Source organism: Monodelphis domestica, chromosome 1 (genome assembly GCF_027887165.1).
Source record: "Monodelphis domestica isolate mMonDom1 chromosome 1, mMonDom1.pri, whole genome shotgun sequence".
Classification (NCBI taxonomy): Eukaryota; Metazoa; Chordata; class Mammalia; order Didelphimorphia; family Didelphidae; genus Monodelphis; species Monodelphis domestica.
Genome location: NC_077227.1, coordinates 99,950,986 through 99,976,770, shown reverse-complemented (window position 1 = coordinate 99,976,770; position 25,785 = coordinate 99,950,986). Strand labels below are relative to the sequence as shown.

The following is a 25,785-nucleotide window of genomic DNA, read 5'->3' as shown; positions in this document are numbered from 1 at the left end:
GAAGAACAATGAGAAGACCAGTAAAAAATATCCAAACAGCTGCTAACTATTGCTATGATTAAAAAAGTTTTTAATGGGCAAGATAATGCAAAGACTGCAGTACTGAAGATTGGAAAAAGGTGATTTTTATTGATGAAACTCACTTTTTTATTTAGGACTATACCAAACTCATTGTTAGGAGAAATCTAGGTCAACTAATACTATGTAGACAGTTATATCAGATTCTAAAATATCCCCCCTCAAAAATGGGGGCCTTGGAAGTATTGTACTCAAGTAGAGAATGATGAATTCTGGTAAATATATTAATAATCAGAAGGATTGTTTAAAAAAATATAGGAATTTCCTCATCACAACTGGACTGTTGCAATATCCCTTTGATTGGTCTCTCTACTTCAGGTCTCTTCCCACTCCAGTCCATCCTTCACCCATCTGTGAAATTAATCTTATTGGAGACCAGATCTGGCCAAGTCAACCCCCACCTCCCCCAATTCATCCCCCTTAAAATAATCTCCACTTATTCCCTGTCACTTTCAGAATAAAATATGAAATCATTTATTTGATGTTTAAAGCCTTTCACAACTCTTTCCCCTCCTACCTGTCCATTCTTCTTATACCCTACCCTCAATTATTTCTGTGATCCAGTGATGCTGACCTCCGTGCTGTTCCTCCCTTATGTCACTCCATTACCCAACTCAGGGCATTTTTAGGCTCTTCTCATCTTTATCTCCTGGTTTCTCTAGCTTCTTTTAAGTCCCAGTTAAGACCCTAGCTTCTACAAGAAATCTTTTCTTATCCCCCATAATGCTGATGACTTCTTTATTGATTATCTCCAATTTATCCTTTGTATAGTTTGTTTGAACATAATTGTTTGCATGTTTTCTCTCTTAATAGACTGTGAGTGCCTTGAGAGCAGGGACTGCCTTTTTTGTAATATCTCCAGCACTTAGCACAGTTCCTGGGACATAAGAAGTGCTTAATAAATGCTAAGACTAAAAGATAGCAAAACACATCATGTTACATATCACTAAAAGTTATATAATTTATGCTGGAGATGGAAAGGAACATGCTTCAGTGGCCTGGGAGCTTGCCTGATTTAAACTTCATTGAAAACTTATGGGTTACAAACAAGGGTTGATTAGGAAAAATTGACTTTGTCAAGGGCTTAATATCCAATATGATAAAAGTTAGGTTTCATGATCAAGAATTAAAGCATATATATCAAAGTTTGTGAATTCAGTGTCAAATTATATAAAACAAGTGATTGCTTTGAAGGGAGAACATTGCATATTGAATTTTTTTAAAGTTGTAGGAAGTTATACGGTTTATTGTATTAAGTTTAATTTGCTTAGTTGATTTGCACAGCATTTTTAAGTACTTAAATGCCTACTGATTAAGTCTTGTCTCCAAAAAAAATTGTGTCTTTAGGGAAGGGCAATATCTAATGACAATGACAATATTCCCCTATTAATCCTTTTTTAGCCTGTATTATTTAACGTGAAGAGCATTCTTTTTGGCAGAGAAAACAAAATTGATTCATTGGTGAGATCATAGTGATTTTTTTTGTGTGATGACTTAACCATGATAACATATCAACCATTGTCCTAATTTCATCTGAATATCATTGCTAAGGTGATAGTGTTCATCATCAAGATAACTTGATTTCAAAGTCGTATATTTCTTAATGGAGTATTCCACAAAACAAAAAGACTAATGTTTGAATTTGGTTGTAGGAGGAGGCATTAGATATATGTGAGGTGATGGGAATTTCACTTTAAAATATTTCTGGATTGCTTTTGCCGATTTTCTCACAGGGCCAAAAGCAAAGATGTTATTAAAATTGAGCTAAGAGTTGATGATTCTGAATATTGATTTAATTATGTAGTTATCTCAAGTCCCAAAAAAATTTCTCATTCAAAACAAAATTAACTTTAATTTTACATTTGAAAAGAAATGTGTTTCTTTCTAATACCTTTATTGTGTGTGTGTGTGTGCGTGTGTGTGCGCGCGCACGCACATGTGGTCATAGTAGTAGCTATAAAATAACCAGATATCGTAACCCTACTTGCAAGCCTTCAATAGGCACTTTGCTAAATTTATTTAATACATGACTTTAGAATAGAAAAATGGGGATGACAAATGCTTTTATTAAAAGTTTTGAATATAAAGTATAAGCATTCTGAGATTCTATGCAGTTAAGTTGATTTGTAGAGAGAAAGAGTAGTTGCTACATTTGAAATTGGGTAAGATTGAAACTAACATTTTTACCCTCAAAGTTAACTCTCAGAATGGAGAGAATGCTCATTGGCAACAATTTTGGATTTTCTCTTACATAAACTGTTACCAGATTCATTTTCTCCCAACACCATGTAAATATTGTGTCTTACTGCTCAGAAACCTTCATTGGCTCTCCATTGATGGTGTGATGAAATCCAAATTCCCTATTTTATATATGGTATTCTCTGTAGTGTGCCCCTAAACTGCTTTTCTAGCCTGTTTCTAGCCTCAATATATTGGACAAACTGGTTTCTGCAGCATCTTGGGGACATTTGTTTTATGACACTTCTTTCTCCATTTATGCAACTCATAGCCTTTCTTTTAAGGTCTTGGTTCAAAATGGTGTTTTAGGAAAATTAACCTGGCAGTAGTATGTAGAAAGAATTGGGATACAGTGAGGGCAAAGCTTTCTTTCTGGCAAAGATACTTGATTGAAGACTAGCTTTAATACTGTAGACTATGAAATGGAAAGGGGCCATCAACATCATAAAGGAGGGAATTTGATTACTCTGGTTGTGGGGAGGAGAGAAAGAGAAAGGGAAGAATCATTGATTATTTAAGGTTTCATATCTAGGTGACTAGACAAATGGTGATTGATACTGTTGACAGAAATAGAGGGAGTAGCCAGAGTGAGTCCTTCCTGTTTGTCTTCTCTGTTAAGCAAGTTTATTATAAGCTCTAGATGTCTTTGTTTTAAATCTATAGGAGTATATTTTGTCATATCTTACATAAGGATTTATGTAAGACTTCACTCATGGAACTTATTTCTCCTTATATTTCTCATAAATCTGTTTGTACTGCTTGTCTTTATCTTCTATTCTTTTTCCCAACAGAATATCATTTTACCAAATTAATAACAAAAAGTACTTGGTTAAAGTGTAGAAATTATCAAAGTTTCTCCCCAGTCATACCTAACTTGACTATTGAAATGTGCTGGCATAAAGTGAACTGTTGTTTCAAATTGAAGAGCCTAATGAACTCTACCATACTTTTATATAGGGGTGGTGTCTAGGTGGTGCAGTGGATAGAGTACTGGACCTGGAGTCAGGAAGATGAGTTCAAATCTGTCTTCAAAGGCTTACTAGTTCTGTGACTGGGCAATTCATTTAACCTTTATTTGCCTCAGTTCCCTCATCTGTAAAATGGGGATGAACAGGGTTATTGTAAGGATCAAATGAAATATTTGAAAAACTATTTAAAGGATAGCCATCATGATTGTCATTCTTATTGTTATTTAGCACACTGGTTCTTAAAATGTAGTCTGAATTCTGGGGACCCCCTGAGACCCATTGGGGTATGACCTTTTAAGAGGTCAGAAATCTTTATTAAAATAGTAAGAATTTTTGTCTGTTGAAATAACTTCCTTGTCTTACTACCTAACGTTATGAGACTGGATTTTCTTCAGATACATAACCAAATAGATTGTAATAGATTGCAGAAGCAGATATGAGAATCTAGCTGTCTTCTATTAAGAGCCAGACATTTAAAAGATTTGGAAAAATGTGTAAAACAGTGCTACTCTTCTCACTTAAGTTTTTTGTTTTGTTAAATACAGTTATTTTCATAAAAGTATTTTTGTTAATATGTAAGGGGTTTATTTTTATTTTAAAATGAATAAATATTTTGAACATTTATACATTTTAATTTCTAATGAGGTAAATATTGAACAAATTAAATTGCATTTTAGAATGTAAAAAGAGAGAGTCTGAGAACCACTAATATAGTTTATAGCCTCTGTTTTTATATATTTGATCTGTAAAGTTGATTCCTCAAAGTGTTGCCTTTTTTCTTAATGGTTTACTTCTGGGCCCTAATAATTTTTAAATGGTCCATTAACTATGATGATGGTTTTGCATGCTTAATAATGAGCTCTGTAAAAGATGTCAAACAAACCCCAGATATTGCTTTGTTTGATATTCATAAGAAATTCTAGTAAGTCTTGGAAAATTTTTATTAGAACTTTTACTTATGTTAAATAGAATTATCTAAATTTAAGCCTCCATCATTTTAATATACATGAAAGATGAAAAAATTGCACACATCTTCCTGAAATAATTTCTCTCCCTTTTTGAAAAAGATTTTTTGTGGAATGACAAATTTAACTGATTGGGGTAATAGAAACTCTACCAAAATTGTGCTGAAATAGTGATCTTTTCAATTTAGTATAGTACATAAGAGACAGCAAGTGTAGATTTTAAAAAACAATTTCCACAAGAGAATATCATCATATTTTTTTCTTTGATTTGCAGTGGTTGGAATTGGAAAAGGAACAAAAATGTTGACCAGTATGTTATCAGGTTCCAAGGTAAGAATGATTAATTTTTATTAATTTTTAACTACTCTTTAATGATTTGTATTTATAATCTTTGATTAAAAATATATTAAGACTCTCTTGGACATTCTGGACAGAAAATGAATGATTGCATCCTTGAAAGCGTTTTTGATTACTTATTTAAAGCATCATAATTAAAAGATCCAGTTAGAAAAATGAGAAAAGCATTGTTCTCAAGAAGTTCTCATTTTAACAGTAGGATACATCACATTTAGGAGGGTTGCTACAAGGCATATGGGAAGGTCCAGTCATCCTTATGATACTGAGAGGCAAGGCAGATAATATGGACCCAGAGTCCTTAGGGTACACTGGGTTAGGCAGATGGTCTGAAGAGCAGGGGGATAAGGGGGGGGCGGCAGGCGTTGGGGCAGAGGAAGGGCAGATGGTTAGACACTGGTTCTCAGATAAGCATATGAATAGCATATATAGAAAAACCCAGTTTTAATTATTTAAATCTGTACAGTTGAAAAATAGTTACTATTTCAAAATATTATAAAATAGAGCTTTCTATTTCTGATAAACTATTTGATTGGAGTTTGGTGAAATCTTTGTTTTATCTTTATATTAAAGATAATATATTCAGTTATTAGAGTATCTTTTTAAAAAATAATTTAGATAGATAATAAAAATTTCATTTCTTTTGTAAACCTATTGTTTTGTATTTAGTAGTTGGAAAGGTAGTTTAAATACTTTAGTTCAGGGATAATTAACCTGGAGTTTGTGAAGTTTAAAAAAAATTGATAACTATTTTAGTATAATTGATTTCCTTTTTGATCCTAACTTGATTTTGTTTTATGAATTTAAAAATATTATTCTCAGATGGGGGCCATCAGACCAAAGTTAGTTATTTAAAAAAAAAAGTTAGTAACCTCCTCTGCCTTAGTACAATCCTCTAATTGGAGAAAATAATATTTACAATATCACAAATTAAATATAATAGACTAGTAAAATGCCTTTAAGAAATATTTGGTTTTGGGGGGCAACTGGGTAGCTCAGTGGATTGAGAACTAGGCCTAGAGATGGGAGGTCCTAGGTTCAAATCTGGCCTCAGCCACTTCCTAGCTGTGTGACCCTGGGCAAGTCACTTGACCCCCATTGCCTAGCCCTTACCACTCTTCTGCCTTGGAGCCAATAACCAGTATTGGCTCCAAGACAGAAGGTAAGGGTTAAAAAAAAAAAGAAAAAGAAATACTTGGTTTTCATTTTGAGTTCTTTAATTGGGGGTTGTTGGGTGGGTAGAGAGGGGGGGAGGCTGAGGCCCATGCAGTCATTTCATACTACTACCTAAGATGAATGGTCTTTGAAAGTTTAGGGATTTAGGAGCTATGGAATTGCTAATAGTGCTGATACTAATCAGGTGATTAGCATTTTTAAAGGACAAATATAAGAGGTAAAAATACTTTGAAGCCAACTTAAATGAATAATAAGGTTTGGCAGTTACTACACTTTGCTCACAATCAACTGATTTATTCTCTCACTCTCTGCTTATATATTCATAGCTCTTTCATTTCTTGTGGAGTTGTGTGTTTACTTGCTTCTTCCTTTCTCCATGCCCTCTCTCTTCCCTAATTTACCATGTTAAATTAGATTTTTAAAAAAATGTTAATTATATTTATTAAATTAAATTTTGTTTTCTTTGACAGTTTAGGCTTTCTGTAATCTGCTTTTATCTTTCCTCTTAATATACTGTTTCAGCCAAATTGCATTTTCATTCCTTACTGCCTCCTTTGCATATTCTCTTTCTTAAAAATGAAATATATTCTCTGTGTTTCTGTTGAATTTCTCTCCACCCTTTAAAAAGCACAGCTCAAATGACAACTTTTCCAGGAAACTTACCCTGATCTTTTTGGTCAGTAAGGACCCCTGATACATGTTGTTTCCTCCCTGCCTTAGGTCTCAGGTAACATTTGTTTTTACTATGCTCTAATGCATTTATCACATAATATTGTCCACTCTAACTTTGTAAACTTTAAAGAAATATGTAGATATGAGCTGTTCTTATTTTATTGTATTTGGACACTATAATAGCTCCTTATAAGTACACTTATATCTTGACTTCGTCTAAGAAGGATTTGAAAGCAACACAAAATGAAGTCCTAGTATTTTATCAGGGCCTCTAGGTTTTGTCAGAAGTACATATGTGTATTAGGACTGTGAATTTTAAAAATTATTCCACCCTACTGAGATAGTACTTTAGGGGAAGATAAAGTTGTAAACTCCTGATTGAACAATGAAGGTACTTAACTCTTACCTTATAGTGAAGCTAGAACTTTAAGCTAAGTCTGTTTTTAGATCTAATACAAAAAGATGTTAAGTACCTATAAAGGTTAAATTAATCACAAAAAGGTCAAGTAATTTACAAAAGGTGAACTTAACAAAGAAGTGTGAAATAGCTCAAAAGATAAAATCTAACCAGAGAAGGTGAGAACTGAAGAGTGGACAGTCCTGAAGAAAATCTAACCAAAGAAGATGAGAACTAAAGAATGGGCAGTTCTGGAGAAAAGCGTCTGCTGTGATTGGTAGATGTGAAAATTTAGGGGAGGTGACACAAGAGAAAAGATCTTTAAAAGGAGATCTAGATAGGCAGTTCACGCAGTTCAAAGGAGGAACTGAGCCTGGAGGATCTCCCTCAGACAGCTTCCTTGAGATGGTCTCCTGGTGTCATAAGTCACAAGACTGACTCCCTTTTCCTTGGGCTCAGGGAGGCCACTTTGGCCAAGGCCTTTAACTACTGCCTGGTTCAGCCTGAGCCGGAGCAGTTTAAATTAACTCTTTCCTCTTTCTCTTCTCCTTAATTCCTTCTCTCTATTAATTAAAATCACCATAATTTCCAGCTGACTTGGATAGTTTATTATTTGGGATTTTCCCTGGTGACCAATTTAGATTTTTTCAAGTCACAATGCTAAAATTATTCTTAGAGAACTAAGTAGGACAAAGGGCAAGTCATGCATGCTGTAAACTAAAAGCATTTGTTAGTATTTATCTTAGTTTTGATTTCTTAGATATAAATGAAACTTTAAAAAGTAAGAGCCAGAACCTATCACATGCCCTCAAGGACCTTACATTCTACTAGAGATCTATAGTCTTCAGCAATGAGAGAGCCACAGTTTATTGGTATAGTAGTTCTAGAAATACAGGTTATCACTTTCAGTTATATATAGCAACACAAAATAATGACTAGGGGAAAATTGCTAGTAAGATTATCTCCAGGCCTGGATCATTTGGAATTAAGATAGTTATTCTTTTGGAATTCAGCAAACATTTATTAAGCCACAACTTGTTCAAAGCATTATGCTAGGCAAGTGGTTTAAGTATTCCCAGGTGATTTTGTTTAGAATGTTAATTTGTTTAGTAAACATATTTTTAAAAGCATCATAGAAGTAAATTCTGGTAGAATTATAACATGAAGTTGAATTTTGGAGAAGTAAAAGTTTTCTTTTACTCTAGACTTAATGTAGCTGTTAAATCATTTGAGATTGTTAATTACCAGTAGGTAGAGCCAAGCAAAGAGTAATACTATACTGAACTTAGATTTGGGCCTTCACCTGGGGCAGGATTATTATAGCTTTAGTTCATAAACCTTGGGACTAAAAGTTGGTCTTTAAATGTAGTCTTGAGGTCTAGGGGCATAAGGAAGAGTACATAACACTGTTGCAAGGTGTTTACCCTTTTTTCTTCATGTGAGCTACTTTTTATGTCCCAAAAGCACATATTCAAGATTTAGTGGCATAGTGACTTAGTGTATAGATAGATGACTAGCTGTGGGATCAAGAAACTGTAGTTCATGATCTGCCCTTGAAGAGTCCTAACCATGTCATTTAACCTCTCACTACCCCCAAACAATTCTAAGACCTGTAAACTACTCTTGTTGCTATTGTAGTTTGGAGGGAGTTTTTGCTTCCCTTTGAGAATTCCCCAAATGAATAAAATCATGTCACTAAACAAAAAAAAAAATCCATCCACAACAAATAAGAGTGCTAATATGAGATAAAGTATTTTTTTCTGTGAACTTCAGAAAATGTACATTCTAAGGAGTCAACAGAACAACCTGGATTAAATAATAAGATAATGTGTATAAAGATACATAGTTGTATAAAGGTTAACTATTGATATAAACTATTACTGTCAACTATTTAAATTCCTCTGAACTAGATAATATATGAAAGGAAAGAAGAAACAGACTGGTATCTTTTGAAGGGAAATATGACTAGTGAAGGAGAGGGCATAAAAATATTGACTCCATTTTCTTTCTTTCCCACTCCATATGTAGTCTAGAAGATCACAAGGTATAACTGGATTTGAAAATGTTAGTTAATATTAAGTGATATTATTTTCATTTAGCTCTGCCAAAGTTAAGGGATGAATATTGAAGACCCTTAAAAATGAAGTTCTGAAGACATGAAGAAAAACAATTTTTTAAACTTGCATTTTAAATATTTTTTTCAAATATATGTAAAATTTTTTTTAACATTTATTTTAAAATTTTTTTGAGTTCTAAATTCACTCTCTTTCTCCATCCCTTTATTGGGAAGGCAATAATTTTATGTGTTATATTATGTGTAGTCATGTAAAACATTTCCATATTAGTTATGTTGTGAAAGAAAACACAGATATCCCCCCCAAAAAACCTAAGAAAAATAAAGTTTAAAAGAAAGTTTGCATTCAGACTCCATCAGTTCTTTGTTGATGAATAACCGTTTTAATCATAAGGCCATCAGAATTGTCTTATATCACTGTATTGCTGAGAATACTTGTTCTTCACAGTTGATCATTGTACAATATTGCTGTTAGTGTGTCCAATGTCCTCCTGGTTCTGATCACTTCATTTTGCATCATTTCATTTAAGCCTTTCTAGATTAAGAAAAATAGTTTTGAGTGGTAAAAAAAAAAAGGCTTTGATTCATGTACATAGAGAACTAATTGAGCAAACATTTTTCATCAGTGAATATTTGTACCTCTTTTTTTCTATGATCATTTCTACCTTTTAAGGAATTCTACTCTGATTCAGTTCTGATCCTGAGAATTGATTAGGATTCCTGAGTTAAGCAGTAAAGTTATCTAAAATAGGATTTTTTCTTCAATTTCCCCCAATTCCTTTATTCAAACCTAATTCATGGAGCTCATCTGAGTTAAACAATGGCAATTGCTTTCTAATGAGGCTGGAGTTTGTTTAGAGCTGCCTGACTACATGTAATAGTTTCAGGCTTTCCTTTGTTGACCTTAGTCTTGGCACCTTTCCAAGTCCACTTTGCTTATTTATGATTGAGAAAAAGCTTATGATTATAGGATTCAGCCTCAAGTCAGCCAATGAGATAATACTACCCCTACTCATAGGGCACCTTTGAAGTGGAGCATAAGCTCTTCCTATGTCACATTTTGGAAATATAAAATAGATTTTGGGGTCCTTTCCCTGTCCCTTATGTTCCTGTGTCCTACTACTGCTAATATTCTTCTGTCCTAAAGAAGTCATAGCTTATCTTTGGACATCAGAGCTATCCTTCCCCCAACTTTTAAATATCCACTTCCCTAAACTATAGTAGGTTAGAAGCATCTCCACCATCAAATACAGTAATAGAAGAGACTAATGATCTGGAAGGTGACACCAATGCTCACAGACCTTACTGGACCTTCAGTAGGCCCTCTACTAGGCTTGGTGCCAATTAGATTTTGAGGTACTAGCCTTCAGTTGTATAGCTTTTCAGAGCAAAGGAGTATGTTATGTATTCTTTATACAAAGAAGTATCAAAAAGTTTCCAAAAATATATCACTATTAGTAGCCATTTAAATATACTTTGAAGATTTTCCTTGGAGATTTTATTTAAAATGCTAGTCCTTTGTTGTCCTTTGCCACAGACACTTTCCCACTCCTGCCTTGGATTTTTCACAGATCTTCCCTCCTGTCTCTAATGTACCCCTTCTTCTCTACTTAAAGCATAGTCCAGCTGCAACCTGTGTGGTTTCATGAAATCTCTCCCTTTCCTTAAATTGTGAGTCCTCATTCTCTCTTGAAATTCTTTGTTTATATTTTGTATTTAATTACTTGTGCATATATTCCCTCCTTCTCCTGTCTCTTTCCCACATAATCTACTTTCTTTAAGGTCCTAGACGACTTTATATCCCCAGCTCTTAGCATAATGCCTTGTATATAATAAATATGAAGAGTTCCACCACTGGTCTAAGAAGTTCCATCAACATAGCAATAGTACTTTAAAGACTATTTTAGTGTCTTTTAAAGGGACCATCTTTCCCCAAGTATAGTACATTGTTTCTACATTAGTTTTTTTCAGTAGTACACTATGCACTTTTCTCAAGTTAGATTTCAAGATACATATTGGTCCAATTTGTATCTTTTTACATTTTGCTAATAGTTACGTTTTTATAAGCATATTGAAAATTTTGAAGTTTGTCTTTACAATATTGTTATTACCATATACATTATTTTCCTGGTTCTGCAAACTTTACTCTGCATTGTAAAAATGGAGATTTGAACCCCAGACTTCAATTCCCAGAAGTCCTTGGTAGTTCCCAGAATTCCCTGAAATCTCACTGGAGGTCCTCACCTGGGCTGAGAGCAAAAGGGGTATTTAAACTGACTGTACTGCCCAAACTCTCCCTGCTTCTGCTTCTAAGCACATGCTCAAGATGTAGAGTAAGTGAAATTGAATGGGCTTTTAGCCCTCCTAGGCACGTGCTTTCTTATTTTGTATTTTATTTATTTCTTAATTCTAATAATCTTTAATAAATCTCATAAAATGTAATACTTTTAGCAGAGAAACTAATTTTAATCTTAACAGCATCAATTCATGCAAGTCTTCCCAGGCCTTTCTGAAATTTTTTCTTATAATAATATTCCATTTCATTCATATACCAATTTATTTAGCCAATTCTCCGTTGTTGACTACTCCCTTAATTTTTACTTTTTTTGGCCATACAAAAAGCTGCTATAAACTTGTATGTTAAGATTCTCTTTAATGTCAGACCTAGAAGTAGTATCACTGGGTCAAAGAATATTCATAGTTTAATAACTTTGGCAGCAAAATTCCAAATTTCTTTCCAAAGTGGCTGGACCAGTTTTGAACCAATGACTTTAACAGACTAAATTAATCAAAGCCACTCTTAACATTCTTTTATTTCTCTCTTTTTTTTGGGGGGGGGTTCTCTTTGACAATGTGATAGAAATGAAGTAAAACCCCAGAGTTGCTTTAATTTGTAAGCAATAGATGAATGCTACTAATTAATTGTATTTAATTGATATTAATTTAAATGGCTACTGTCAATTATTAGTGATTTGGAGAATTTTGTAAACACCATTACATTCTATTCTGTTTTAGTAACAGCTCCAGCAAGAGCTAGCCAAACAAGTGACTTGCTCAGCTGGGAAGTACTGGAGGCTATATATGAACCTAGGTTCTCCTGATTCCATTCTGGTGCACTATTCATTGTGCCAACTAGCTTCCCCTGGAGTATTTTTTAAAATACCATATTAATAGCTTGACTGTTGATAGCATTTCTTCCTTTGAAAATTACCTGTTCATATCCTTTGACCATTTATTGGAATTTGCCACACATTTTTTGGTTTGGATGGAATGGCCAAAGGGATAAAGAACATTTATGTCTCCTTTCTGTAATATATTTCATTTTTTTCCACTTAAGATACAAAGATATTTTTGACAATTCTGTTTTCTTAATATCTGCCATGGAGGGGCTGTTAGGTGGCTCAGTGGGTTGAGAATCAAGCATAGAGATGGGAGGTACCTGGGTTCAAATCTTGCCTCAGACAAGTCCTAACTGTGTTAGGTGACTGGGCAAGTCACTTAACCCACATTGCTTAGCCCTTACCACTCTTCTGCCTTGGAACCAGTGCGCAGTATTGATTCTAAAAACGATGGTATAGGTAAATATATATATTTGCAGTGGGATTCAGAAAACATTTGAATGGTTCAAGAAGAGGTTTTTGCTATCAGACAAGGGGAAAAGTAATGATTGCGCCTACTTTCTGTAACATATTTAATTCTTTTCCACTGAAAACATAAGGATATTTTTGACAATTCTGTTTCTTACTATTTGCTGTGGGATAAAGAAAACATTTCAATGGTTCAAGAGGACATTTTCATTGTCTTAAATGTCAAAGTAGAAAGTTTCAACATTGTACCAGTTAAAAATCTTACAGTTGCTTTATTATAGTAGAATTTTGTTATAATTAAAACATTACTCAAACCCATTCCCAATTATTGGACTTGGAGGATAAACATTTTCTCTGCAGCAAACTGGAGAGTGACTAGAGGAGGATAACCACGGTGATCAAGGGAGGATAACCAGGGTGATCAAGGGAGGATAACCAGGGTGATCAAGGGTCTGTTGAAGAAACAGACTATGGTTAGCCTCTAGGAGAAAAATCCCAAGGGGACATGATAACTGAATTCAAGTATTTGAAGGATTGTCATATGGAAGAGAAATTGGAATTGTTCTGTCTAACCCCTAAAGGAAGTACTAGGATCAGTGGATCAGTGGATACAAGTTGCAGAGAAGCAGATTTAGGCTAGCTCTGGGGGGAAATTGCCTAATGTTGTATCCTATCTAAAAGAATAGTGAACTTGGTCTGGAGAGGTAATGAAAATCTCATTAAAAATATTGAAAAAAATTCTGGATGATCCCTTGTTATATATGTTACAGAGATGATTTCTTGTTCAATTATGGGGTATATAACCATATGGCCCTGAGGTTTCCCACCCGCCCCCCCCAGTTTTGATATGTCTTAATTCTCTGAAACAAAATACAAGTTTTAAACTCAGTAAAAAAATAAAAAAATAAAAAGGAAGACGTCACCTACACATTACTACTAATACTTTCTTTTTCCTGTTTGCTGTGTTTTTGATGGTAATGATGATGATTGTTTTGGTGAATAGATTGGGAAGTTGAATTGAAAGATAAATACTGTTAGCTGTCAAGATGGGAAGGAAGAAAATATTTTTCAATTTGCAATAAGATGAGGTTGTCAGGAAAACTAAGAATATTATAAAATGTTTCATTAAGCTATTTTTGGGAAAAGAGACCAAAGAGGGGATAAGAAAATGGAATAGCAGGTAATACAATGAAAATTGATGACAGAATTAAGAGCTGCTTAATTCTCATCTTGTTTCTATTTTCTTTGCTAACGAGGATAACTTCAGGCCTGGAAAAGACAACCAAAAATTAGGGAGTTGATACTCAATATAAATAAGGAGTAGTGAGAGAATACCTAGTTTTCCATGATAAATTCGAGATAGCTGACACAGATGAACTATATCCTCAGGTACTTAAAGAACTGATTGATGTCACTACTTACCTTTTGTCAGAGATATATGAAAGTTCATGGAGAATGGGAAAGTCACCACAATACTACATATAAGTAGGTAGGACACATTTTCCCAATTGTTAGTAAAAAGAAGGGAATATTTTATATGCTGTAGGCTAAATGAACTTAACTGATTCCTGGCAAAAGCTCTAGAATGTATTGTTAAAGAGATGATTACAAAGAGCCAGCATAATTTTGTCAGGAATAGTTTGGATAGAGTAACTATTTAGACCGGTGGGTCCTAGAGAATTCTTAGGCTCTAGGTTATATAGATTTTAGCAGTTTTGGGTAGACTATCTCATGTAATTCTTGTGGAAAGAATGAGAGAGAGAGTGAAATGGATTCCAGAGCAGGCCAGACTTAGAATCACTAATAGGTGATCACTAATCACTAATAAATTTGTGAAGTTTCCAGTGGACTGATTCAGGAATATGTGTTTAATGTTGTGAAATTTATAATTTTTATAGACTTAGATGGAATTGTTATCAAATTTATAGATGATGGGAGAGACAGCTAATGCACTGGATGACAGCCAAAAATATCTGACAGGCAGTGACATTCAGCTAAATACAAGACTGCTGAAGTAAGCTTGAACTAACTTACAGGTGCTGATTATTAAATTTTCACCTCAGAAATTAGCAAATAATACAAATCATGGTTTGAATGATTATTTTGTTGATTGTCTAGACTTATGAAAGTGATGGAGAAAATGTTAATATGAGATTAAATTTTAAAATGTGCCTTGCATATAGTTTCCCTGGAGTGCCAGTTATTAATCATCTGCTAGCATGTCATTATGTTAAATCTAATAGTTAAAATGTAATTTTTAAAACTTGGGTTTAAAGCAACTACTTTATAAGAAGATGGAGGAGATGTAGTTAGTGTTTCTGAAAAAGAGCTTGGGCATTTTAATGGACTTAATTAGTCACTTTGAGACAACCTTATGTTAGAAAAAAGCTAATGTGATCTTAGCCCACATCAAGAAAAGCATTAACTTCTGGTGGGAATGAGGAGGTCGTAGCTCATCTCTACCCACCTCTGTTCTGTGTATAATGTTTTTTCTGGTACTAATTTCAGAAAGGGCTTATTGAATTGGTGAGCATCCAGAGGAGGGTAACCAGAATGTTGAAAGGGCCTCTAGTCGGTTTCATATGTGAACTAATGTAGGCTGAGAAGAAAAGACATGGGGATTAAGGAAAGAACATTGATAGTTGTCTTTTAAGTATTGTTGGAGAAATATGTGGAGGAAGGATGATTTTTTTGTTGTTGTTGACACTATGGGGCTGAAGTAGAAATTGTAAAAAGCGACACATTTAGAATTGATATCAGAAAATATCCTAATAATTGGAGCTATCCAAAAGTGGAATAGACTGCCTCTCAGAAGTAATTGCTTCATCTCAATTGTCTTTAAACTGAGGCTAATATTCCAATTATTGGGTATGTTATAGTACATATTTTTTTTAGGGATGGGCTAGACTATGTGGCAGCTGAAGTTTCTACTACTTTTTAAATTCTGTGATTCATTTCTTGTGCCTATTCAATAAATACAAAACAAAACTACATCTGATATCTGATTATTGGTCATGATTTAGATGTGGATAAGGTGACACATTAGGTATCTGGATCTGGAAAATTTTAAGAAAATCTGAGTTCAAATCTTGCCTAAGTTGTGTGAACCTTCACAGAATACTTAAACTTTTCTAAGTCTCAATTTCTTCATATATGGTGGGTTTAATAAATAGCACCTAGTTCACAGGATTATTGTGAAGATCAAATGAGAATGTAAATGTAATATCTAATTATATTTCTATATTATGATAATTAACATTTACATCGACTTAAAGGTTTGTAATGATTTATGTGTATGTACATATGTATGATTATTGACAGATTTAAAGGTTTGCAAAGATTGTATATATTTCTATATATAATATATGCTGTATCAAATCATTCTCTGTGTGTGTATATATATATATGCATATATAATCTTTGCAAACCTTTAAGTCTATATGAATGTGAACTTTTCTATAGAAATATGGCTAATCTATAGAATTGTCTCAGTAACCTTCTTCATGGGGAGGAGGCCAAATAGTTTCCTTTTCTATATTTGAACATCTTGAACCTGTGGCAAATGTAAGAGAAGCATATGTATCAATATGATACTAGCCTTAAGAACTTAATAGTTTATTTCGTAGGAACATAGATTTAGGGTTGGAAGGGATCTGAGAGGCCATCTTAATTCATCTCCCTCATCTTGCATGAAGAAACTGAGATCAAAGGTTAGTTGACTTGCATTAGGTAATACAGGCAACAAATGCTAGATTTTAAATCCAGGTTTTATTCCAAAGCCAGTGCTAGTATAACTAAAATAGATGATGATAAATGATACCACATAATTGTTAAATGGATAATAGGCAATAGGGAAAATAAAATGAGAGTCTCTAGTAGGTCAAAAATATTTAGGAGATGTGTTGATTTATTTTCCCCCTCCAAAGTGAGTTCAGGTTTGCTAAGTAAAATGTCTGGTTAGAAGAGGGAAAGTAAAAGAAAATCATGTTATATTTGCCCAATATAGCTGTAGAAAGTGTTATAGAAGTTAGGACCCATTCAGCATGAACTCCTGGTCAGCATTTATCCATTCATTATCTCCCATATGTAAGACTGTTTAAATGCTAAGTAGGAGAAACAGGCATAATCCTGCCTTTAAATTGCTTCCAATCTAATAAGGGGTGATAAGATATAGAAACCTTCATTTAGGTCTCTTTCTCTTCCCCACTGTCACTTGAACCATTTGTATTATGTAATTCATTTTGTTATATATATTTGTATTCTACATAATAAGCAATAATACAATAATAAGCATAATAAGCAATAATACAGCAGAATCATAGCAGAAGATGGACATCCAAGATAAGACTAAAGGAAGTTATTGACAGTTTATTTTTGTCACTAATATTAACTTTTAAAAATTACAACACTAATCAAATCTTTCTGCTTGATATGTACAAAAGGAAAATCTTGAGCCATTTCATAATATGTACTGTGCAAACAAAGTACCTTGTATACATAGTACTACATATTTGATGAATTTAATTAAATTAGATGAAAGCGTGTGACACTGACAAAGCAGGTGTGGATTTTCTTACAGACTGTATAAAATGTAGACATTTTTATTGTAACAAAATGATTTCTAGACTTGGAATCAGAGAACCCAGACTCTCATCTCAGCTTGTATATTTACTACCTGAATGACCTGGGCTGAGGGAGGAGAAATTACTTTAGGAAACTTGGTTTTCTTATTTCTTCAAGAGTTGAATGAGGGGGCAGCTGGGTAGCTCAGTGGATTGGGAGCCAGGCCTAGAGACTGGAGGTCCTAGGTTCAAATCTGGCTTCAGACACTTCCCAGCTGTGTGACCCTGGGCAAGTCACTTAACCCCCATTTTCCTAGCCCTTACCACTCTTCTGCCTTGGAACCAGTACACAGTATTGATTCCAAGACAGAAGATAAGGGTTTAAAAAAAAAAAAGAAAAGAGTTGAAATCATATATTACATTTTCTTGTCATAGTGAAATTAATGAGAGATTTCTGAGAAATACAATTAATTTTGTCTTTTTCAAAATAGCTCTTTGGTATTTCTATAATGCCCTTTCATTGTATAAAACAAAAATATTTCAGATATAAACAAACAGAAGAATGAACAAAAATATACTGCAGTTTTTCTGGAATGACAAGTAGAGTTTTTGGTTAATAATTTACTAGGGATGAACTAGTTCTTCACTGGTAGTAACACAATTATTCTGATAAAAGTGAGATCTAGTAGAGATGAACACAAACCTAGCTTTTCTCCTTCAGAGATCAGAAAATATGGTCTTTATTTTTTTAAGGTATTAAATTTTATTTTATTTTCCCCCAATTGCATGTAAAAACAATTTCCAGCACTTTAAAAAAAATATTGAGTCTCAAATTCTTACCCTCCTTCCCCCCCAAACCTCTACCCCCTTTGAGATTGTAAGTGATCACATATAGATTTTACATGTACAATTATGTGAGACGTTTTTCCATATTGATTCTTTTGGGAAAGGAAATCATAGGAAAAAATTTATTTTGGTCTGGACTTAGACTCAATTCTTTTTCTCTGGAAGTATATGGGATTTTTTTTTTCTTAACATGAGTCCTTTGGGATAGTTTTGGATCATTGTATTGCTGAGAATAGCTGTTTATTATAGTTGTTCATTGTAAAGTATTCCTGTCATTGTACAATGCTCTCCTGGTTCTGCTTATTTCACATTGCTTCAGTTTGTATGAATCTTTCCAGATTTTTCTTAGCTCTTCCTGTTTGTTATTTCTTACAACATAATAGTATTCCATTACAATCATATACTATAACTTATTTAGGTATTCCTTAATTGATGGATATCCCCTTACTTTCTAAGTCTTTGCCCCCATAATTGAAGAACTGCTTTAAATGTTTTTTTGTATGTATAGATCTTTTGTCTTTTTGGAACACAAGACTAGTAAGTAATATTATTGCTGGGTCAAAGAATACGTTTCCTTTTATAGTCCTTTGGGCATAGTCCAAATTGCTTTCCTATTTGATTGAATCAGTTCACAACTCCCCAATACATTAATGTCCCAGCTTGAACATATCCTTTCCAAGTTTTATCATTTTCCTTTTTTGTCACAATAGCCAATGTGATAGGTTTAGGATGATACCTCTGAAGGGATTTTTTTTTCCCCCATTTCTCTAATATTGAGAACTGTCTGTTCATATCTTTTCATTATTTATCAATTGGGGAATGACTTGTATTCTTATATTCAACTCATTTCTCTACGTATTTAAGAAATTAAGCCCTTATTGGAGAGTTTTGTTAAAAAAAAAATTCCACCATTATGTTACTGTATATTACTTTCCATCCTATTTACCCCTATTTAGTTTTTGATCTCCACCTCCCCCAGTTTGTCTTCTTTTCTCTCTGCTCCAACCTCCCTTCTCTTATCCCCTTCCCCTCTTATTTTCCTATAGGAAAAGATAGCTTTCTATACCCATTTGATTGTGTATGTTTTTCCCCTATCGAGACAATTCTGATGAAAGTAAGATTCACATGCTCTTTTCTCCACCTCCCCCATCTTCCTCTTCACTGTAAATGCTCTTTCATGCCTCTTTTATGTGCATTAATTTACCCCCTTCTATTTTTCCTTTCCCCTTTTCCCAATGTATATCTCTTTCTCATGCTTTAATTTAATTTTTTTACATCATCCCATCATATTTAAATCACACCTGAGCTCTCTGTCTATGAATATTCCTTCCAACCACCCTAATACTGACAGAGTTCTTTGACATTACATGAATCATCTCCCCATGTAGGGATGTACACCATTTAATCTTATTGAATGTCTTTTTGATTTCTCTCCTATTTATCTTTTTATGCTTCTCTTGAGTCATATATGTGAGAGCCAGATTTTCCACTCAGCTCTGTTCTTTTCATCAGGAATTTTGAAAGTCCTCCATCCATTTCATTGAATACTCATTTTTTCCCCTGACGGATTGTGCTCAGTTTTGCTGGTAAGTGATTCTTGATTGAAGTCCTATCTCCTTTGCCCTCTGGAATATCATATTCCAAGCCTTCAGATCTTTTAATGTAGAAGCTACTTAGTCTTATGTTATGTAGCTCCATGATATTTGAATTGTTTCTTTTTGGCTTTCTTGACCTGGGAGTTTTGGAATTTGGCTACAATATTCCTGGAAATTATTCTTTTGGAATTTCTTTCAGGAGGTAATCAGTGTATTTTTTCCATTTCTATTTTGTCCTCTTTTTCTAGAATATGAGGATGGTTTTCTTTGATGGTTTCTTGAAAGATGATTTCTAAATTTAAAAAAATTTAATTTAATTTAATCTAAATTAATTAATTAAATTTAATTAATGGCTTTTAGGTAGTCTAATAATTCTTAAATTATATCTCCTGGATTTATTTTCCAGATCATTTGTTTTTCCTATGACATGGCTCACATTTTCTTTTTCTTTTTTTTATTCTTTTGATTTAGATTGTTTTTTCATGTCTCATAGAGTCATTAGCTTCTACCTACCCAGTTCTAATTTTTAAGGTATGATTTTGTTGAGTAATCTTTTGTTCCTTCTTTTCCCTTTGGCCAATTCTACTTTGTAAAGAGTTCTTTTCCTCAGAGAATTTTACCTCTTTTTCCAAAGGACTGATTCTGTCTCTCAAGAAGTTTTTCTCTTCATTGCATTTTTATACATCTTTTTCCATTTGACCAATCCTGCTTTTAAAAAATTAAATGTTTTCTAATAATTCAAAGATATTTTATTTTCCCAATTACATATAATAATAATCAGCTTGTGTTTCCCAAATTATAATACTCAAACCATCCCCTTGGAGATGGTAAGCAATTTGATTTGGTCCATACATATACTATCATGCAAAGCAGACTCCCATATTGGTCATTGTTGTTGTAAGAGCACACTTTTATAAAAAAACTAAACCCCAAAACACTGATATGAAAGATAGTATACATTGAGCTGCATCCATTTGACTCCCAACAGTTCTTTCTCTGGAGTTGGATAGCATTTCTCGTTATGAATTCTTAAGAATTGTCCCAGATCATTGCCATAGCCAGATTTTCACAGTTGATCGTTATTGTCACTGGGCACAATGTCCTCCTGGTTCTGCTTATTTTGCTCTGCATCAATTTATGAAGATCTTTCCAGCTTTTTCTGAAATCATCCTGCTTATCATTTCTTATAGCACAATAGTATTCCATCACCAACTGAACACAGTTTGTTCAGCCATTCCCCAGTTTATTGGATATCAAGCTAAATTTCTAATTTTGCCACCAAAAAAAGAGCTACTATAAATATCTTTGTAGGGGTGGGTTCTTTCCCTTTTTTATGATTTTTTTTTGGGATATGGAACAAGTAGTGATATTATAGTATCAAAGAGTATGTTCTGTTTTATGGCCCTTTGGGCATAGTTCTAAAATGTTTCCAGAATGGTTTGATCATTTCACAACTCCACCAAAAAGGCATTAGTGTCCCAATTTTATCACATTACCTCCAGCACTTATCACTTTTCTTTAATGTCATTTTGGCTGGTATGATAGGTATGAAGTAGCACTTCACTCAGCTTTGTTTTAATTTGCATTTTAAGAGTGATTTAGAAATTTCTTTCATGTGATTATTGATAGCTTTCATTTCTTCATCTGAAAATTGCTTGTTCATATCTTCTTTTTTGATCTGAGAAATTAGATCTTTGTCAGAAATTTGTTATCCCCCCCCCTTTGTTGTTTTCCTTCTATCTTGGTTACATTGGTTTTGTTTATACAAAAGCTTTTAAATTTAATATAGTCAAAATAATTTTATGTATTATAATGCTCTATCTCTTTTTGGTCATAAATCCTTCCCTTCTCCATAGACCTGCCAGGTAAACTATTGTGTTTCCTAATATATTTATGGTATCACTCTGTATTTAAATCCAATAATGCTTTTTTTTTTTTAACCCTTCTGTCTGAGAATCAATACTGGGTATTGGTTCTCAGACAGAAAAGTAGTAAAGACCAGGCAGTGGGGCTTAAGTGACTTGCCCAACATCACACAGCTAGGAAGTGTTTGAGGCCAAATTTGAACCTAGAACCTCCTGTCTCTAGGCCAGGCTCTCAATCTACTGAGCCACCCAGCTGCTTCCCAATTCTGTTTTTTAAGGAGTTCTGTTCATTGGATTTTTGTACCTCTTTTACCAATTGGCCTATTCCAGTTTTTAAGGTATTAATTTATTCAGTGTTTTTTTGTGCCTCTCTTACCAAGCTATTGACTCTTTTTTTCCATTATTTTCCTGTATCACCTGTATTGGAACCTTCAGGTGCTGCAGTATTGATTTTGTTTTCTTCTTCTGAGTTTGAGCCTACCTTGTCAACAAAACAACTTTCTATGTTGTTTCTTTTTTTTGTTGTTGTTGTTTCCTGATTTTCCTGCTTTTTCCTTTTCTTTTAGTTTAAAAAAACTTAAAATTGATCTCTGCAGCTGTGGTAAATAAAAGAAGCACTATTGCAAACTTCAGGTTCTTTGTGAAACTGCCTCAGAGCTGCCACTGGGGATCTATAAGTTTTCAATTATTCCAAGGTGGTATGATGGAAGGAAAAGTGTGTTTAATACTCCCTGGACCTTTGCTCTGGTCTGTGATTATGTTGTAACCCTAATTACTCTTTTACCCCTTGGAACTGTGGCCATGGGTCCCTTGCTCCCCTGTGACTGCAAGTGTTGAGGTTTGTTGGTGTTCTTCCTCACCTTAAGACTACTCCCCAGGAGTGCAAATTGAATGTGCAATGTGACAAGAGACCCCAGTTGTTTTGGCACCCAGAGCCAACAAAGAGACCCCAGTAATCACCTTCTGAGAAGTTGTTCTGACCCTCCTTTACATCTTATGACTCAAAGTTCTGGAAGCCTTGGCTGCTGTTTCAATTGCTTCCAAGGCCTTTGGCCTCAGTAGGTCTGCCCTAGTGCACTAGATCCCTTGTGCTGGCCTTCTAAGTTCTTTTGGGCTGAAAAAATTATTTCACCATGCCTTTTTGTGGGTTATTCTGCTTGAGATTTTGTTTTGAGGTGTTATAGCATTGCTTCTTGTAGGGTAATTTGGTAGAAATTAGATGAGTCCTTTACCTTTTATGCCATCTTGACTGCCCGAATATGATCTTTTTAAGAGAATATATATGCAATGTTCATGAATTAAGGTTGCTTTTCTATGTAGTTTCAGCTTTTTGTTCATGTTTTTAAGTTGTTTAAGCTTTTTTTAATACTCTCATTTGATTAATCAGATTAATTTTTGTCATGTTTAAAAAACCCTACAATACTGCAAGTTATCCATGATTTCACCACTGTGGACATTCCATCACCAAATGAAGATGCCAACACTTCAAACACATTCTAAACACTTTAATGAATTACCATGGTCAAAAGATGTGTCACTTAGGGGCATCTAAGTGGCTGAGTGGATAGAGAACCACGCCTAGAGATAGGAGGTCCTGGTTTCAAATCTGGCCTCAGACACAAGTCAATTAATTCCCAGCACCTAGCCCTTTCTGCTCTTCTGCCTTGGAATCAATAGACAGTATTAATTCTAAGATAGAAGGTAAGGGTTGTTAAAAAAAAATGTCACCTGATGGACCATCCTCTCTGATGATGAAGTCATATCAGCTTAACTTGGTTTTCACATGAAAGCTGTATGCATTAATTTTATATAATGTATTATCTTACCTCTACTCAAATGTTTTTCTGAGTAAGACCGTTCCATTCTTGGGCCACCTGCTGCTCTAAGAGTTTTGTCCTCACACCCTAAATTAATTTGCATATAATTTTCATTACATTGGAAACTTGGCAGAATGGAAAGAGGGTTGACCTTCAAATAAGTAAGACTGGGGTTCCTTGTTAAAGAACTAACCATATGACTTGGGGCAAGCTGCCCTCTCAGTACTCTGATCAACTCAGTAATTTTAGATATAGAGAGGCTACCAACATGCAGGATTGTTTTTATACTGGACTCCTCTAGACCATTGAAAGACACCCCCAACCCCCATCCCCCATTCTATTTTTTTATCTGGCTGCAGATTGAGGGCAGGGATGTGTGTGAGTGTGTGTGAGTGTGAGTGAGTGTGTGTGAGTGAGTGTGAGTGTGTGCGCGTGTGAGTGTGTGTGTGTGTGTGTGTGTGTGTGTGTGTGTGTGTGAGAGCCTTGCATTTATTAAATGCTTAATGAATTGAATTCTATTGTACTTCTCTGGGTTATAGTTTTCAAGAATACAGTGGCTGGCTCCTTGCATCAGAAAATGATTTTAAAAGTTGTCCATTACTATATTATTTTCTCATTCTATATCTTATTGTATATTTTTAGGCCTTAATTTTAGAAGTGGGTTTCAGAAAATTTTCATAAGTAAAATATTCTTATTTTATTTGAATGCATTTTTCAGAAAACAAATATATAATCATTGATTTCTGTCCTAATTTTGCATTAGGTTAATCATACTAGTTTAAATTAAAATAAAATTTTTGTGTGAACCTTGACGTTTATAAGTACCCTTCATTATAAGGTTTGCTTATTTCTTCTCCCTATAGAAGTATATTGCTACTGGAGAATTGGGGAAAGCCACTGATACACTGGATTCAACAGGGAAAATTACAGAAGAAAAACCTTACGGTAGGAAGTAAGCTTTATATTTTACCTACAAAGTTAAAATCTAAATTGCTTTGGTTTTAATAAATAGAAGAGAAAGGAAGGCTACATTGAACTCTTTCTAAATTTAACACCAATCTTAAAAAGTGATTTCAGTTTTCTAAACAATTTATATAAGCCAAAGAAGAATCAGTGGAAGAATCAGAGCCAGCTGGGTGGCTCAGTGGATTGAGAGCCAGGCCTAGAAACGGGAGGTCCTTGTTTCAGTTTTGACCCCAAACACTTCCTAGCTGTGTGACTCAGAGCAGGTCACGTAACTCCCATTGCCTAGCCCTTACTGTTCTTCTACCTTAGAATCAATAGATATTATAGAAGGCAAGTTTTTTTTTTTAAATTAAAATCAGTGGATTATATTCTTTTTGACCCTTACCTTTCATCCTAGAATTAATATCGTTTATTGGTTGTAAGGCAGAAGAGTGGTAATGGCTGGGCAATGGTGGTTAAGTGACTTGGCCAGGGTCACATAGCTAGGAAGTTTCTGAGGCCAACTTTGATGTGTGCTACATTTTAGATTGCTAGTTTCTTTAAAAAAGATATATATTTTTATCTCCTTCAGTGCTTAGTAGCTTAGTGCCTTGTATTTAATAAAGATTCAGTGAAATAATGTACATAAAAATCTTTGTAAACCTTGTATTATAAAAATTTCAGCTATTGTTAATAAAAATATTGTTCTTAAATATTTTAATGAATGAAAAAATGAATTGCATTATGTTCATTAACAATTTTTCATTGTAATTGCTTCATTTGAAGGAAATGCTGAGGGAAACCATTTTCCAATTACTTCCCCTAGTTTTCTTTTTTCCTTCATTCCAACTTTCTGCCAAAACCCTTTTATAGTTGTAATTTTGAATTTTTTTTTCATTTTTTAAAATGCCTTACAATTTCTGTTTTATAGACTACTTTGTACTACTTACATAAGCATGTCTACTAGTCTTTGTTCATAGGGTCATTATTTTAAAACTAAGTCTTCTTGGTTTTGGAACATGTAAACATATGGCAGAAAAAGAATAATTTCTCTTGGAAATAAAACAGAACTAATTGGGCCCCATCTTAATTTATCTACCATTTTTTTTCACTACTCCAAAAAAAAAGATAAATGAAATGGTCTCCTAGCAACCTTCATAGTGCTCATTCTATTTATAACAACGGTAGGTTTATACAGTAAGTTCACCCCCATTATCCTGTCACAAAGTGTGAATTATTTGTAGGGTTTCTGGGTTTTTTTTAACTCTTGCCTGTGGTTGATATTTTTCCACTTGATTCAGTTGCAGGAGGTAAATGCTTGTCTGGTCTTCCCTATGCACTTGTGTTGAGTTACCCTACTGCCCCGATAGGAGAGAGTTTAGGAACTGTTGGAACTCATTTACCTTCCTAGCTATTAGAACTTCAGTTTTTTTTTTTGCTTGTACTTTGAATGTCAGTCAGAAGTTTTAAAATGCACTGTTGTCTTCTTAGCCTTTCTTTTAAAGCAAAGCTTTTGAATGACATTAAAATTTGAAGCTTTAAAAAATTAATTTGTACACATATTTTGAAAAGATTATCAAGTCCCAATTAATTGAAAGCCAATCGGAATTTTTAAAAATATGCTCATCTCAAGAATTTATTAAATA

General features: G+C 33.9%; 1 protein-coding gene across 2 annotated transcripts in view; it reads left to right on the top strand.

Moving 5' to 3' along the window:
• The window catches only part of TRUB1 (TruB pseudouridine synthase family member 1), a 43,184-nt gene that overhangs the window by 9,206 nt on the left and 8,193 nt on the right, over positions 1 to 25,785 (top strand). For both annotated transcript variants that reach the window (XR_460334.3, XM_007478950.3), the window contains exons 3-4: positions 4,524 to 4,579; positions 24,058 to 24,139. Coding sequence is in view for 1 of the 2 variants with exons in the window: in XM_007478950.3 (XP_007479012.1) it covers positions 4,524 to 4,579; positions 24,058 to 24,139 (138 nt within the window). In the remaining variant the exon portion in view is untranslated. The remainder of the gene's footprint in view (positions 1 to 4,523; positions 4,580 to 24,057; positions 24,140 to 25,785) is intronic.